Below are 17,547 nucleotides of genomic sequence, written 5' to 3'. Positions count from 1 at the left end.
TCCTAAGGTCCCCAGTACACACACCGTGAACAGAGAGAAAATGACACCTTGAATGAATTATTCTCAACTTTCACTCTTTGCACTTGATCCTGACAGCATCTCCCTGATGTCCGACAAGGCGACCATCTCACTGTATAAATACTAACTCTGATCTCCCACCACCATCACACGGGTACATGCTTCACAGATCTCATAATCAAAATTTAAAATAATCTCATAGAGAACAATTACAAAGCTAAAGCATTAAAAAAATAAGTATACTGTGGAAAATATAAAAATGTCGTTTATTCCCCTTATTTACTAAATGATTAACTATAAAGATCCAATTTTGCCTTGCAGTTTAAGGAGTTCCTTTTTTGCCATATTTACTTTTTATAGTCAAATGCTGAAGCCAGCTCCTTCTGCACTTTATTCCATACGATTGTAGGCTCTGTGCCTGAGGACATCTCCCTCGTGGTCCTGAGGCTCAGGGATACAGACGGCCACCATCTTCATATGTTCGAGTAATAGCGATCACGGTTCTGAAAGTCTCTGTGAGCGTATCTGGCATACGTCTTAGTATAGGGGATCCTGCCAAAAGGCTCACGGTCGTTGAAACAAGACTCAAAAACGTCATCCACAGCCTTCTGGGCCTCTTCTCTGCTGATGTTCCGCACAGCCAAGATTGAAAGAGCAGCTCTGTCCCGCACACAAGTCTACAGAAAGGGAGACTGAGTGTTGTCACTGGTGTGAAAATTCAATCATATGATACAACTACCTATTACCTACACTAAGATTCATTTCTCCAGGGCTGGAGAGATGGCTCAGCAGTTAAGAGCACTGGCTGCTCTTCCAGAGGATCCAGGTTCAATCCCAGCACCCACATGGCAGCTCACAACTGTCTGTACCTCTAGACCTAGGGGATCTGACACCTTCTCACAGACATACATGCAGGCAAAACACAAATGCACATAAAATAAAAATTTTAAAAATCATTTATTCTCCTGTTCTCTTATTAATTTCTGCCATTTTAAAAATTAAAATAGGGCTGGAGAGATGGCTCAGAGGTTAAGAGCACTGGTTGCTCTTCCAGAGGTCCTGAGTTCAATTCCCAGCAACCACATGGTGGCTCACAACCATCTGTACTGAGATCTGGCTCCCTCCTCTGGCGTGCGGGCATACATCAAGGTAGAATGTTGTATACATAATAAATAAATAAATCTTTTAAAAAAATAAAATAAAATAAAAAATAAATTAAATTAATAACTCTAACTCTCAAATCATGGAACATGTTAGTTCAATATAAACCCATTTAGACATAACTAAGACCTCCATTTCCTTATTTTGGGAGGAATATAACCAGATTTAATCCTCTGAACATCTTCTGCCAAACAATAATTCCCAATCGCAAAATCACAAAAAAAGTCTGTAGACAAAGTCCTGACTGATCTTGCTTAAGGGGCCTGGAGATGATGCTCTCGGTTAAGAGAGCTGCCTGCTGTTCCTAAGGACCTAAGTTCAGTTCCCAGCAGCCATGGTGGGAAACTCACAAACACCTGTAGCTCCAGCTCTGGGAACCTGATGCCCTTTTCTGGCTTCCTCAGGCACCTACACTCATGTGTGATAGCACCCAGGCTCTGTTTAAAGTCAGTGATTCTTCCTCTCCCCTACTCCCCAGACATGGTTTCTCTGTGTAGCTTTGGAGCCTGTGCCTGTCCTGGAACTTGCTCTGTAGACCCAGGCTGGTCTAGAACTCACAGAGATCCACCTGCCTCTGCCTCCGAGGTTCATTGCATACACCACCACCACCCAGCTAAAATCAGTGATTCTTATCTGAGTTCTCCCTGAAGGATTCCAGAACCTTTGCAAAACATATTCTCAAGTGGACCTGGCAAACCAGGAGGGAGAGAACCACTTAGGTAAATGGTTCCTTCAAAACACTCTAGATTAGAGGTTTGGGCATGCAGAAATTGACTTGATTAGAGGTATATAATTTGTGTAACAATAAAAGAAGCTTTTGCAAAGCCACCAGCAGTCAGCCCATGGAGACTGACCCCCCCTGGTGCTTTTGCTAAACTTAATTACATTCTGGAGTGACCCTCTTTCTTCAGCTGACCGTCAAAACACAGACCATGACAACACACACAAACTAAAAGGAAAACACATCTTTTAAAAAATAAACTGTTCTTCACCCCACACCCCTTTCCTCACCTTTCAGCTGACTGGTGACAGATTTGCTGTTTATCCCGAGGAAGCGGGAAACCACTCACAGACTACAAACTTGAAAGTGCCTTCATCCAGGCAGAAAGAAAATTCCAACACAGTCTCTGCATAGGCTCACTTTTGCTATGAGAATAGCAAAATAATAATGTACCTATTATCTTGAATTTGTCAATCCTGAAACTTAACATGTGTTAAGAAATGTAAGATCCTGCTGTTTCAATTCTCAGAGAGCTTTCAAAATATTTTTTTCTCTATTCTCCAAACTATATTTCAAAAGAATTGGTGAGTGTTCCCTCCGTAAAAGACAATCAGAAGCACGCATGGCAGCACATACCTGTAAAGTCAACACTCAGGAGACAAAGGCGTGAGGACCAAGAGTTCCAGGCCAGTTTAGACGCCTTATCACACATAAATTAAAGGCCAGGTGTGATGACACCCAGCGGCACTCCCAGCAGCGGGAGGCTGAGGCAGGAACAAAGCCAGCAACCCTCACTCAGGGAGCAATAAATAAAAAATAAATGGTGATTCTGATGACAGTCAGCAATAGCCTCTGTTTCCCCAGTGTGCATGATCAGTACATTCAAGCTGGAAATGCTTGTTCACCAAAGGACAGCCAGAGGTGCACAGTGAGACCCTGACCCAAAAACAACAAAAATATCCAGCTGTCAAAGGGTCAGAAGACCCAATGAGAGATGACAATTAAGATTTACTCCTGTGGGAAAATGAGAAAAACAGGGAAAGGAAAGGTGCTTTTAACTAGGGAGTGAAAGAGAAATGAATACAGGAAGGGGAAAAAGCAATAAAACTGTCTTTAGTAGCCGGGTGGTGGTGGTGCACACCTTTAATCCCAGCACTCGGGAGGCAGAAGCAAGCAGATCTCTGAGTTCAGGGCCAGCCTGGTCTATAGAGCTAGTTCCAGGACAGGCTCCAAAGCTACAGAGAAACCCTATCTCGAAAAATTTAAAAAAAAAAAAAAATCCTAAGGAATCATACTATCTATCTACCTAAAATTATCTCTAACATGTGTAAGTCTGTGTCTACATATATAATTTAAACAAAATTTTCCCATCTGGGCTGACAGTGCTCCTGCCCTCAAGAGCCAAAGACCATCTAGCACAAACCCAACACCAAGCATCCTTTGGAGCTGGCTAATTTTATATCAACTTGACACAGGCTAGAGTCACCTGAGAGGGAGCCCCAATTGAGAAAATGCCCCCATGATGCTGAGTTGCACCTAAGCCTGTAGAGCATTCTCCTAATTAGTGATTAAGTGGGAAAACCAAGCCCATCTTGAGAGGTGACAGACCTGGGTTGGTGGTCCCGGGTTCTATAGGAAAGCAGGCTGAGCAAGCAATGGGGAGCAAGCCAGTAAGCAGCACATCTCCATGGCCTCCGCATCAGCTCCTGCCTCCAGGTTCCTGCCCTGACTTCCTTCAGTGATGGACAGCAGTGTGACAGTGTAAGCCAAACCCTGTCCTCCTCATCTTGCTTTTGGTCATGGTGTTTCGTCACAGCAATAGAAACCCTGACTAGGACAAATCGGTACTGCAGGGTCAGACCTGACCATATTTGGGGAAGGACTGTTGAAGGGCTTTGGAACTTTAGCCTAGAAGAGCAACTGAGGTTGGGAGCACAGTGGGCAATTTTGTGAGACTTTAGAGGAGTGTTGAAAGCAACGCAGACAACGGAGGCCCAGCTAGTAAAGTTGCAGAGGGAGGCTAAGACTCTACCAGGCCATTTCTGCGAAGAACCTCTGGTCGGCTGGGGCTGTAGAGTCAGCTATGATTAAGAAGAGACCAGCAAGCCGGGCGGTGGTGGCGCACGCCTTTAATCCCAGCACTCGGGAGGCAGCGGCAGGCAGATCTCTGTGAGTTTGAGGCCAGCCTGGTCTACAAGAGCTAGTTCCAGGACAGGAACCAAAAAAAGCTACGGAGAAACCCTGTCTCGAAAAAATCAAAAAAAAAAAGAAGAGACCAGCATCACTGAGGTGAAATTTTCAGGGAAGTATTTCCTCAGAGCTAGCACATGCAAGCTGTGTGCAGAGGAGGCCAAGACCAGGGTTGTACTTGTGTTGGCAGCCAAACTTAGTTGTGTAAGGGTCACCCCGGAGGTAGTGGTTTTGAAGGCATGAAGGGGTCATAGAGAGCAGCTGAGCTTCGGCACTGTGAGAGGCCAGGAGAGCCCACGGGTGAGTGTGCAGACAGAGCAGCGGTGGAAACCCCAGGACTGGGGGCTTCGTGGATAAAAGCTGAGGCTTTGCTCCACGAAGACAATGCAAATGAAGTTATTGGTCAAAGTGCATCCCAGTTGCAGCAGAAGATGCCAGCCTTTTGGAGCCTGTGCCACGGGAGGACTAAGAACAGCAGCAGTGGGTGTACCAGTTCTGGATGAGCCTGAAGACAAGCTGTGTGCTGCAGAGGGCAGAGCTGGAGAAGCGAGCCAAGCCCTTGGAGCAGCCCAGAAGACTATAACTGGTTCCCAGACATCGGTCATGAGTTAATGACACTGTTGGGGTGTGCTCACTCCCAACCCAGAAGACTGTAACTGACCCAGACATCAGTCACGAGTTAATGACATTGTTGGGGTGTTCACTCCCAACCTAGAAGGCTGTAACTGGTTCCCAGACATCGGACACGAGTTAATGACACTGTTGGGGCGTTCACTCCCAACCCAGAAGACTGTAACTGGTTCCCAGACATCAGACACGAGTTAATGACATTGTTGGGGTGTTCACTCCCAACCCAGAAGGCTGTAACTGATTCTAGACAGCAGTCACGAGTTAATGACACTGTTGGGGTGTTCACTCCCAACCCAGAAGACTGTAACTGGTTCCCAGACATCGAACACAAGTTAATGACACTGTTGGGGTGTGTTCACTCCCAACTGTTGGGAGCTTTGTTCAGATTCTGACTGTGTCCTGGTTCTTTCTTCTTGAGGTAAGAAAGTAATTAACTTACTTTTTTATTTTATTGGAGCCCACAGTTGAGAAACTTTGCATTTTTAAAAGAAATTATAGATTTTAAAAGAGATTTTGAGTTTTTACAGACACTGAACTCTTGGTTTTGTTTTGGGTTTTTTTTTTTCATGACAGGGTTTTTCTATGTAGCCCTGGCTGTCCTGAAACTTGCTCTGTAGACCAGGTTGGCCTCGAACTCAGGGATCCATTTGCCTCTGCCTCCTGAGTGCTAGGATTAAAGATGTGTACCACCAATGTCTAGTCAAAAATTGAACTTTGAAAGTATTTTAACTGTGAAGACTGAGGCCTTTACACCTATAATGTGTTCCTTCTTGTGATGTTTATTAATCTGAGATCTTCACAATGAACCAAAAAAAAAAAGGAAGGTTATGTCTTAAAGTATATGTGTCAAGTTTTCAAGGGTCAATGATGTAGGTATATATACAACCAACTGCAGGGCCACTAGGATATAAGGAAGCAGGATAGGATTTCACTTACAGTCTCTTCCCATCCCCACTTGAAAGAATCCCAGAGTTGGAGCTGGGAGATGGCTCAGTAGCTAAGGGCACATGCCGTTCTTGTAGAGACCTGGGTCTGGTTCCCAGCGCTCACATGGCGGCTCATAACCGTCTGTGACCCCACTTTCCAGGAGATCCAATGCTTCCTCCTGACCTCCACAGGCACCATGCACACATATGGTGTGCTCACATACATGCAGGTAAAACTTATACACCTAAAATAAAATAAAGCCTTTGTCTTTTTTTAAATGCTGCAGAACTCTCTTCTCGGGCAGTCACATGGCTGACCCATGACTATGACACAGAACGAACATCCAGCAGCTTACACAGTGCGGTAGCTGCTTTGCTCTTCAGGTAGGCAGTTCTTGATACTAAGTGTATTTCCTTGCTTTTGATGTTCGTTGCTGTTTGCTTCCATGTGTGTCTGTGTGACGGTGTCAGAGCCCTGGAACAGGACTACAGACAGGTGTGAGCTGCCATGTGGGTGCTGGGAATTGAACCGTGTCCTGTGGAAAAACAGGCAGTGCGCTCAACCACTGAGCCATCTCCCCAGCCCTGTGTATTTCCTTTCTTTACTGACAGCTTCCACTCCTGGCCCTCATGGAGGTCAGTGAGTCCATGGTTGTATTTACCTGGTGGTGTCGTCTTAATCCAAAATGCAACCTGAAGATTTCATTCAGGAGTGAACAGTCTCCACTGAGGCTTGCAGCTCGAATCTGTCACAAACACAGACGGCAAGTGAGAGGCAAAGGCTCTCTGTCTATCCACAGCCAGCAAACGCTTAAAACTGGGAAAGAGCAGAAAATCAGGGGCTTCTCTGTCTATCCACAGCCAGCAAACGCTTAAAACTGAGAAAACAGAAAATCAGCATGTGTTTCTGAGACTCCAGCACATCTGAAACTTTCTTCTAAATCACTTCTTTTGTTTGTTTGGTTGGTTGGTTGGTTTTTGGAGACAAGGTTTCTCTGCGTAGCTTTAGAGCCTGTTCTGGAACTCGCTTTGTAGACCAGGTTGGCCTTGAACTCACAGAGATCCACCGGCCTCTGCCTCCCGAGTGCTGGGATTAAAGGTGTGTGCCACCACCACCCAGATCTAAATCATTTCTTTAAACACCTGCTGGAAAAGGCAGCATCCCAAGAGCGAGCTACACAAATCAGGGGCACTGTGGCAGGGGAGTTCAAAAGCTCACCAAAGGGAATTTTCTAGACATTACCTGGAGCCTCACAGTCAAACAGTTTCTTCTGGAAAAAGGAGTCAGAGAGGTGGACCTCACAGTTAAAGTTCATGATCTCTAGAAGGTACAAACACTTCTAGAAAACATTTTTCCAAAGAAGGTGACTAAAACTAGCATGTAATGCTGGCCACAGCCCAAACCTGAGACACTCTCGGACTGACTCCAGATCTGGGAGTCTCCTCCAGGCCCTTGGCTGTGTGTGAGATGTCACACAATACAAAACTGTAGTGATATTTCATTTGTATTTTAATAAATACAGTTTGCCGGAAGATCAGAGAGTAAAACAGCCCCACTGGTCAGCCCTACAGACCAGGCAGTGGTAACACACACCTTCAATCCCAGGAGTCACACTAGTTGCCATAGAAACCGGGTGGTGCAAGCCTTTAATCCCAGTGGTGCACGCCCTTAATCCCAGCCCTAACGAGGATTATAAAATGGGAGGAGACAGCTCTTAGACGCAGTCTCATTCTGAGATTCCTGAAGGCAGGATCGCCATTTCAGACTGAAGTCGAGGTAAAAAATCAGTGGCTAGCTGCTTTGCTTTTCTGACCTTCAGGTTGAACCCCAATTTCTCTCTGAATTTTTATTAATTGTGCATCACAAAACACAAAGAATAAAGAGCACCCTACTAGAGTTAGCACACAGTTTCTGATTTATGATGTTAACAGAAATTTTTTGATCTGTAAATTCCTTAATTTCTCACTAGAATGTGCTCTTCAAAGGCTGAAATTCAAGACTAAATACACGTCTCCCCAGGAGCACACTGACTTCTGAGCGCAGCCCAAGCCCACTCACACTGCACTGTTGAAGCCGATGCTCTCCTCCCGGGCAAACAATGGCTTTGCCTATGAAACACAGCAAGCTAGTTAAGAACCCAGGTGACCCCAGCTCCGCCACTAACTCTAGACTCCAAACAACTGTTTCACTTTGCACATACAGCAGACACGGATAGTAATTATCTCCCTCGATGAACTGCCGTGAAGGTTAAACGAGAATCTGGAAGGACTGAGCACGTGACGCTGCGGCAGACTGCTTACCTAGCATGCACTGGGCTCTGGGCTCTGCCCCAGCCTGTAAAAGTAAATCCAAGGCTGGGGACATAGTTCAGTTAACAGAATTTGACTAGCATGCAAGAGGCCCTGGACTCAAATCCCAGAACAATAAAAATTAACATTTTTTTAAATCCATACAATCATGACATTTAGCCCTCAGTGTACCCCAAGAAAAGTGGTTTATTAGGATTTATTATGATTTAAATCAATTGTTACTTTTAATAGGTCTTGAAGATAACATTTATAGAACTTCTAAGAAAAGACCATGTTAAAGTCACAACAGCAAGAAAAGGAATATGCTTAAAGAGTTGCATCTGAATAAAGAGCTCAGTGTTCTGGGGGAAAATAAATGTCTTCTACGATGAAACTCACCTCTGAGCATGCCAAATGTCTGACATCGGTAAACCAGTGGACGTGAGCCCGACAATGATCGAAGGCGTGAATGAGCTCGTGAGTTACGACTCTGCTCATGTGAGCCTGATTTCGGATATTATTCTGACACAAAACAATCTAGGGACACGAAAACAAGAGATGGTCATTCACTTCTGAAATCTGCTCCTTCTGCAGACCCCACTTTCTCTCTTGCACACCACCTACTGGAAGCCTCTGCTCAGGCTTCTCCCTCACAGCCCCTCAAGTCCCGGATCTAGTGACTAACCCCTCCCTCTCTCTCTAGGCCAGCACTCCAGTTAGGGATGTATTCAAATACTGCACCCCCTGAGCTGACCACACCAGTTCATCTCGGATGGCACAGCTCTGTGGGTCTAAGAATCAGCTGTGGGAAGAAGCAGGCATATTTAAATCACAGCTCCAGGCATTGAGCAAGCTGAGCAAATTTCTTCGTATATATTCTTTTTCAATTTTTTAGAGAGTAATATGAACATAAGCATGGGTGGCCCCAGAGACCAGAAAAGGACCTTATAGCCCCTAGAGCTGAGGTTACTGGTGACCTGAACTACCCAACAAGGGTGCTGAGATGTGAACTCTGAAAGAGCCCTAAGTGTTCTAGGCCATTCCTTCTGATCCCTGAGCAAGCTTCTTAGCCTCTCTGTGCCTCAATTTCCCCAAATGTAAAAAAGGAGAGGATTATTAGCAGAGAACTGGGAACATAACATATGTGAGAACACATGTAAAGTACTTCTTGGCTGAACAGTAGCTGACACCACTTCCACACAGCTAGAATGAGGAAAAATTCCCAGGAAAAACCCTCAGAAAGACTGTCAGAAAAGAGAACAAAAAGCCAGTGGCATGCTAAGTAGGACTCTGTAAGAATAAGGGAGATGCCGGGCAGAGCGGTGGTGACGCACACATTTAATCCCAATACTCGGGAGGCAGAGACAGGCAGATCTCTGTGAGTTCAAGGCCAGCCAGATCAGAGGGAGTTCTAGGAAAGGCTCCAAAACTACACAGAGAAACCCTGCCTCAAAAAAGAAAAGAAAAGAAAAGAAAAAGAGTAAGAAAGACACAAGAGTCCCACCCAATCATGACAGTCGCATTTACCACATTCTTGACATTCAGTAGGTACCAGATACTTTATATGCATGCATCCAACATAAACTTACTCAACTAATATCCATTAAGATCTAATAAGCAACATATAATCTACTAATGAAGACAGAAATTAATATTTACCAAAATGATTTTTAAAAATGGTCCTGAGCAAACACAATGAGGATGCCAGGTGCTGTGGAATATTAGTTGAAGATGTGTTACATTTGTTTCTGCTGTGGAAATTTGCTTAATAATACAAAGGTGTGTTACATTCTTTTATGTTGCATTTGTTTAACTCTGTGAAGCTGAAGGAGCAGAACAAACTCCATTTCGAGAAAGAACCCCATTTTAGGCAGGGCCTAACTGGGGGGTATCTGACTAACCACTATTTTGAAATTCTTGTCTGCCGACAGTTGCTGTTTTGAAATTCCCCTATACCCTAACCAACAAACTCAAAGGCTGTATACTTTTATCCAACCCTGAAATGCCAAGGTTTGAGCCACCCTGGTGGCAGTTTTCCTTTTAAAATCCCTTACCCTGAGGGCTTGCGGCCGTTTCCCCCTCCCCCCACGTACTGTGTGGGTGTGTTGGATTACAGTCTGAGCTAGCTTGTATTCAATAAACCCCAGTGTGTTTGCATAGGATACCAGCTTGTTTGGGCACAACACAGCTGTGCTACTTTGCCTGTCTAAAACACCTGATGTCTAATAAAGAGCTGAACGGCCAATAGCCAGGCAGGAGAAAGGATAGGTAGGGCTGGCAGACAGAATAAATAGAAGTCTGGGAAGAGGAGATGAAGGATCAAGAAAAGGAGGAGAGGAGGATTCAGGGGCAGCCACCCAGCTACACAGTCAGCCACGGAGGAAGAAGTAAAGAAAGGTATATAGAAATAGGGAAAAATAAAAGCCCAGAGGCAAAAGGTAGATGGGATAATTTAAGAAAAGCTGCAAGAAACAAGCCAAGCTAAATCCGGGTATTCCTCCGTGTAATTCACTTGGGAGCTGGGTGGCGGGCCCCCAAAGAGCAAAGAGTAAAAGAGTATTTTAAAAAAAACAGCAGCCAGGCCTGATTTGGAGAGCTGGGTTAGGCTTCTCTGTGGCAGCAATGTTTAAACTTAGACCTATGGTGTTGGGGATGTAACTCAGATGGTAGACTGCTTGCCTAGCACGCCCAGGCCCTGGGTTCTATCACCCAGCATTGCTCAAACCACGCATGGCAGACCAGGCGTGGCAGACCAGGCGTGGCAGACCAGGCGTGTCATCCCACCACTCGGGAGGTAGAAGCAGAAGGATCAGAAGTTCATAGTCATCCTCGACTATACATTGAGCTCAGGCCAGCCTGAGCTAGAGAGTGTCTGAAAAATAAACAAACAGACAAACAGGGCTGGAAAGATGGCTCAGTGGTTAAGAGCACTGGCTACTCTTCCACAGGACCCAAGTTTAATTCCCAGCACCCACATGGTAGCTCACAACCATCTGGAACCCCGTTTCCTTCAGGCTTAGGTGGGCACTAGTCACACATATGGGGTACAGACATATACACAGTCAAAACAGCCATGCAGATAAAATAAAAATGAGAACTTACACTTGAAAGAGAGCAGGGGAGGGGGTAAATGAGAGAGTTTGGAGGGAGGGAAGGGAATGGGGAAATGATGAAATTTTAATTCTAATCCCCCAAAAAAATTTTAATTGTTTAAATAAAAAATTTATTTTAAGAATTAATAAACACTTGACCTAATAAATGAGTGGGGTTTAAGTTTAAATAGAAGGGCTGAAAGGAAGGGGGCACCATACTCAAGGGGAGAAGAAGGGCTGGAAAAACAGAATGGACAGAAGCTGAAAGCAGGGCCAAAGCAGGGCCGAGCAAAGACGCAGAGAGGGGCCGCGGAACTGAACCAGGCTGGTGACGCAGGCCTGCCTTCTGGCAGCGGTGAGAAGCCTCTGAAGGGAGTGTTGAAACAGGGGCATGCTCTTGTGTTTACCCTCAAGACTCCAGCCAGAAAAGTGAGAGGTGACCACAGCTGGACTCAGAGAAACTTGGAGGCCATGAGGTACCCTAGGCCAGACACAGAAGGCGGGAGCTGAAAGATAATTTAGTGGGAAACTGAACAAAATCTAGTGATGAATTGAAGATGAGGAAGGAACCAGAAGTATCTAGAAATTTCTGACTTAAACGGTAGAAATAGCTACTGAGAGTGTAAAACCAAGCAGAGCATTGTGATCCAGAATATGAAAGATGCAGGCAGGAGGATGAGGAAGGAGCAGAGTCTCAGCAACATCGAAACCAGCCTGGGATACATCAAGTCCTGTCTAAAAATACAGTCCCAGCTACATGGAGACCAGCCTGGGCTACATCAGGCCCTGTCCAAAAAAAAAAAAAAAAAAAAAAAAGCAGAAGTGGTGGGGAAAGAAACCCAGGATAGGGCAAAGACAGGGGACAGTAAAATCACGAATCTGAACTTGGATATAACGAGCCCAAGACACTCCAAGCGGAAGTGCCAAGTGAGATCTGGATATATATATATTCAACACAGAACTCTGACCTAAAAGAGGAACACAACCCCTGGGCAGAGCACGGAGGAAGAGAAAGGGCTGAAGATCAACATTTAAGGGCTGGAAGGGACATCAGCGAAGAAAAGTACACAGGAGAATGTGCACGAAACTGCATGGCAGTGTTACCAGCCAGCATTCTGCAGACTCCATGCCCCGGCGGGTCTCCTCAGACACTTGCATCTTGAGAAGCTTGTAAATGTCACCAGCAGAGAAGGTGGAGAATATTTACATCAGCACCGCGCACAACTACAAGGCTGGAAGCAGTATCACTAGACAGGCTAAGCTCTAATGAGAACATCCAGTGGAGGAGCAGACAGCGGTGACGTCGGCGGAGAGGGCACACAGCAGCATGGAAACTCTCCCAATGGCGAGCCAAAGAAGGAACTCACAGGAGACTATCTACTGAGGAGCTCACAGTTCACAGAAGCACACGCCGAGTCCACAACACATTCCGTACAACTCAAGGTAGTCTATGCATGAAGCAACAGCAAGAATCTAAACAACGCAATATTGGACTGCATGTGTGGGCGGGAGAACTCAAAGACCAGGGGATAACGCCCACAGTCAGGATGAGTCAAGAGTATCTTGAAGTATCTGAAGTCCTGAGAACATTGTACTCCTCAGATCTGGGCATCAGTTGAACTGAAGCTTCCCTTACTGAAAACAAACACATGGGTTTTCTAATTTCCTGTATAAAAGACTTCATAATAAAAAGTCCAATTTAAGACAAGATGGAATAGTGAACGACTGTGTTTAACACTGCTGAGAGCTGAGAGTTTAAAATGTTCACTCTATTTTTTTTTTCCCTGAGACAACATCTCTAGTCCAACTGTCCTCAAGCTTTCTGTGTAGCCGAGGATGGCCTTGAACTTCTGGCCCTCTGCCTCCCCCTCCTGAGTGACAGAATTACAGGTGAGCACCACCAAGCACGGATTACACACTGTTAGGGATGAGCTTGGGGTCCACGTACGAAGGGCAAGGCCTTGACCAACTGAGCTACGGCCCCAACTCCCTAATGCTCATTCTGCTTAGACACCCAGGCAGTGGGCAAACTTATCAGGAGCCACTGAGAGCTGCCAGTATTGTGGTTGACAATTTACCAGAGAGGAAACTAAGAATAAGAAAATATTGTGTGGCTGAATCCCACAGCTAATGAGCGGAGGGACCAGGATTCCGACTCAAACTCTAAAGCCCACAGTGCTCACCCATGTTGCCGTAGACAGTTCTGAAAAACCAAATACACAGGAAATTCTCCAGGAGAAAGCGCTGAAGTGGAGGTAAACGTAGATTAGACACTCACATTGGAAAAGCTGCATGCAATACCTTCAATGACCTCCATCACGTCACCTAATCCACCTGCTGCCTCCAGTGCTCTGTGAAAACCCCCAGTGACTCACAACTCATAATAAGATCGAATGCTCAGCTAACTGAATTCTCAGCACCATTCTAAAAGACAGATGCGATTGCTATCTATAACACGAAAACTCCTCCTCCTCCATTCGCGCCTTAGGTCGTGTGGGAACCTCGGCATTCACCACTGCCCAGTGCACCGCACACATCTGCTTCTGGTTCTAGAGCCCTTCTTTCTCCAGCTCCGCCACACAGCAAGCCATTCCTCAACAGTGTCCTCTGCCTGTGCAGAGACTTCATGTTGTCTAGCTGAGTCTGTTAGCTTTCAACCAACACGTCACTTCCTTCCTGCCGTGGTGACCACCTGCCATAGTTTGGACCTTGACTCTCCTCCACAGGCCCAGGAATTTTTCATTTTCTTTTTTAAATGTCTCTATGTGTTTTGTCTGCACACATGTCTGTGCACCACCACATGCATGCCTGCAGGGGCCAGAAGAGGGTGTTGGGTCCCCTGGAACTAGAGTTACGACGGTTGTGAACTGCCAAGTGGGTTCTGGGCACTGAACCTTGTCCTGTCGAAAGCAGCCAGTGCTCTCAACCGCTCTCTTCTGCCTCAAAGGATTGGTTATCTTACGTACAACAAGTGGGGCCCAGTGAAGGAAATTAAGTCACTGGGTATGAGGGGGCTACGGCGACCTTGATGCCAGTGGATATAGCACCACCATGAAGTATTGACTTGACACACACCACAAAGACAGTGGGGTCAAGTGACCACAGGCTGACTCCATGAACCGAAATAATCCATTCCTCCGTATTAAGTTCAGTTTCTCAGCGTCTTGTTACAGAAACAGGAAGTTACCACACTGATCCTAACCTGCTTCAAATTTCCCGTTTAAGGAGTTCCTATATTATCTCCTTTGGAAGAGTACCACGTCCTGAGAGTTAAGACTATGACTGGTCTGGTTTTTTTTAAATCCTTGGCAAAGTCTACCAAACAGAAGGCTCAGCACATGAAATCAGCCAGTATCTGCTCGGAGGAGAGGGAAGAAGACAATTGGGCAAAGAGACCCACCTGAGACGCTGAGGCATCGAACCCTCCGCTGACGTTTCCGTCACAGTCTTCGCAGGAGAAGTGTCTCCCTTTGTTAACAGCGCTGGAATGAGAGATGTGAGCAGCATGTCTGAAGGAAGCAGCCCAGACCCACATGGCACAGCCCTCCCGGCACTAACGCCTGCAGAACCCTGGCAAACAGTCGGGTCTCAGCCTTCTCGCCTGTAGGCAAGGAGATGGTCTCTGCAGATTCCACCCTACTTCATGGTCTATAATGTCCATCAAGGAGTTGGTCACCTGACCAGGACCACACCGGAAATGAGCCAGGACAAAGACCAGCCTGGAGGACATGCAGCCTGCCACCGTGAACGGAGAAGGCTGTGTCCAAAGTGAGAAGTCCAAAGTGAGAAATCCCAAGGATGAGAGCTCTACAATGTCAGCTCTGGGAGCTCCAGAAGATACAGTGACATTTCTGAAAAGATTGACTTACCAACCTGAGTGTTTCATGGCATCAAGGAGAACTTTGACATACGGGTCTACAAAGACAGAAAGAAGTATGGCATTAGAAAATGCAGCACCAAAAAAACATCTAAATCTCAGACATCACACCAAAATGGCACCTACAGACGAGGCTGGCTTCATTTAAACGACTCAACACTGGATCACAGAGCGTACTGGAAGACCAGGGGAGTCTTGTGCCACAGTCAGAAAAACAAAACCAGCATAGCGCTGAGATTTGAGGACTTGTAGATTTTGTTCTCCGTGGCAACATCAGGCCCTACTCTGAGGACCACATCCCAAATGGGGCATTCCAAGAAAAGGACATGCCGACCAGTCTGGCACCTGGAAGAGTGTGAGTGTGTGGTTAATGGGGGGGGAACGGGGGTGTGCTGGTGATCAGCCCCAGGCAGATCCTCACCTAGCAAGTGCAAGGCCTTTGGTTCAGTCCTCACCTCTGGGGAGGGGGGAAGAGAAGAGAGGGAGGGAGGAAAAGAGAGAGGGGAGGGAGGGGTTAGGAGCACTTGCTGCTCTTGCAGAGGACCTGGGTTCAGTGGCTCACAGTCCTGAACACCAGGAACACAGGTGGTGCACAGACATACATGCAGGCAATCATACATATAAAACAATCATACATATAAAATAAACCTTAAAAAAATTTTTTAAAGAAAGAGTAAGGGACTGGAGAGAGGGCTCCGTGGTTAAGAGTACTGACTGCTCTTGCAGAGGGCCTGGGTTCAGTTCCTGGCACCCACACCTGTCTGTAACTCCACTTCCAAGGGACCCGACACCCATGGCAAAATACCAATGCACATGAAATAAAAATAAATTTTAAAACATTGTTTTAAAAGGAAGAGAGTAAAATCTTTGATCAGTTGACTATTAAATTATTAAATTATGACCAATTCTGCTATGAAACCTTATTTGGGACAAATACATTTAACTCTTATTTCCCTAAACCTGAAGTAGACAGGCAATCTATGCAGATGCAAAGGAGCAAGGCTCTAGAGCAGGGTCCCTGGGACTGGTGAGAATTTGCTGGGTTTGAACCAGCCTGCTAGACCCGTAGCAATGATTAACGTTTTAGAAGTCTTGGGTCTCTTTGAGAACACGATGAAGCTGGAAGCTTTCTCCCTAGTAAAACGCACTTAGGTGCATAAATAAACACGGGGTTTTTCAAGAGTTTCTACTCTAGCATTTCCCTCTGTCCCTACTGCAATGAAAGAAGCTTGAAGAATCCCCACCCCCCACACCAGGGAAGGGCGCACAGCCTAAAGTAAACCGCATATTAATGGAGTTCTTTCCAGCTCTCCTCGCCGTCACCCTACAGCCCTTGCCGCTGCGTAACTTACATAAGAAACTAGTGAGTGTGACCCAAAAGGGCGGACTCCTAGCGCGTGCGTTCACAAGCAAGAGTGGTGCGGGAGGCCCACACAGCTCTGGGGGCTGCAGTGGAGCCCCGGGCTCAGTGGGGTCTCCGCCCTTCCTCGCCCCGGGTTCGATGCCACCCCCGACCCCAGCGCCCAGGTCACCGCCCCTACTCGTCTCTAGCGTCTTCTGGAGCATGAGCGGGCAGCTCTCCCGGGTGAAGAAGCCGGAGAGGAAGCTCTCCTGGGGCTTCCCGTGGGCCGGCGGTTCGGGCGAGCCCTGGCCGGAGTCGCATCGCTGCAGCAGCGGCTCCCCCGCCGCTGGGCCTGGCCCGCCACCGCCCGGAGCCCCAGCCATGCGGCCCGCAGGCCTGGGCGCCTCCTCCTGGGACACTGGGACACTGCTTCCGGCCGCCGAGCGAGCCCTCAACCCTCCGGCACCGGAGAGTCTCGGCTAGCAGCTCGGGGCGGGGCTTCGGTGGGCGTGGTTTGGTGGGCGTGGTCCGGTGGGGGGGGCTCCTGGCCATCTTGTCATTGCCGCTGTCCCTTGGCGTGGTTGGCCTGTCTTCTCAGACCTCCTGCTGCCTTCTGGACTGCTAAGGTGGCCAGCCCGTCCTGCACATAGCCCTCCTCCCGCCAATGCAGGCCGCTAAGGTCCTTTCTGCTGCGCTCTCTCTCTCTGCCATCTTCCCTTCGCTGACCTCTGCTTCTCTCATTCCCACTACCTGCTCAGACCCAGTTTAAGGCTGTATTTTCAGAAACTCTTGGAAACAATAAAGACTGGTTGGTCACATCAAAATCTAGCTCATCGGGACCCATCCTTCAACCCCACTCTCTTGCCAGCACAAATAACTGATAAGATAAATAGTTTAATTCTACCTCCAAACCTCAATTCAGTCTCGGAGGTGTCAGTCTCGGAGGCTTTTTCCTCAGAACCCATTATCAGGGCCCAGATCAAGCCTATCTACTCCCCAGGGAATTGCCAGCACCATTACTCAAACTTAACGTTGTCTGGTCTGCAGTTCAAAGCGTTTTGTACAAGTTAGTGCATGATGACAGACTTCCGTGTTCAATGTGCGTATGTGTGTGTGCGCGCGCGCGCATGTGTGTGCTTGTGTGCCTGTGTGTGTGCACCTGTATGCGTGAGCATGTGTGTGCACGTGTGTGTGCGCGCGCCTGTGTGCGTGTGCCTCTGTGTGTGTGTGTGTGCCTGTGTTTCTTTCCCCACTAAATTATTCAGCTCGGCTCGCACATTTATTCAGCACCTGCTACCATG

The 17,547-nt window shown here is 46.9% G+C and overlaps 1 protein-coding gene across 4 annotated transcripts; it reads right to left on the bottom strand.

Moving 5' to 3' along the window:
• Positions 1 to 265: 265 nt before the first annotated feature.
• On the bottom strand, positions 266 to 16,708 carry Atp23 (ATP23 metallopeptidase and ATP synthase assembly factor homolog). 4 transcript variants are annotated; one of them, XM_057757967.1, is made up of 6 exons: positions 16,446 to 16,708; positions 14,897 to 14,942; positions 14,428 to 14,509; positions 8,335 to 8,472; positions 6,309 to 6,392; positions 266 to 695 (listed from the first exon to the last, which is right to left on the bottom strand). In XM_057757967.1, exons 1-6 carry the CDS (start codon positions 16,627 to 16,629, stop codon positions 492 to 494), a joined length of 738 nt encoding a protein of 245 aa, XP_057613950.1. In that variant the 5' UTR covers positions 16,630 to 16,708; the 3' UTR covers positions 266 to 491. The 4 variants fall into 4 exon arrangements, with proteins under 4 accessions (XP_057613950.1, XP_057613952.1, XP_057613951.1 ...); XM_057757969.1 differs by having other exon boundaries at positions 14,901 to 14,942; positions 16,446 to 16,460; XM_057757968.1 differs by lacking the exon at positions 16,446 to 16,708 and adding an exon at positions 15,031 to 15,346.
• Between the last annotated feature and the right edge of the window lie 839 nt (positions 16,709 to 17,547).

The sequence above is a fragment of the Chionomys nivalis genome, chromosome 25 (assembly GCF_950005125.1).
Source record: "Chionomys nivalis chromosome 25, mChiNiv1.1, whole genome shotgun sequence".
Classification (NCBI taxonomy): Eukaryota; Metazoa; Chordata; class Mammalia; order Rodentia; family Cricetidae; genus Chionomys; species Chionomys nivalis.
Note: the sequence above shows the minus strand (reverse complement) of the source record. Positions and strands in the feature narration are given on the sequence as shown.

Coding starts and splice junctions, on each gene's coding strand:
- Atp23 (XM_057757967.1), bottom strand. CDS start 16,629: ATGGCTGGGGCTCCGGGCGGTGGCGGGCCAGGCCCAGCGGCGGGGGAG. Junction 14,943..16,445: donor CCAGAAGACGCTAGAGACGA/GTAGGGGCGGTG, acceptor CTGTCTTTGTAG/ACCCGTATGTCAAAGTTCTC. Junction 696..6,308: donor GATTAAGACGACACCACCAG/GTAAATACAACC, acceptor CCCTTTCTGTAG/ACTTGTGTGCGGGACAGAGC.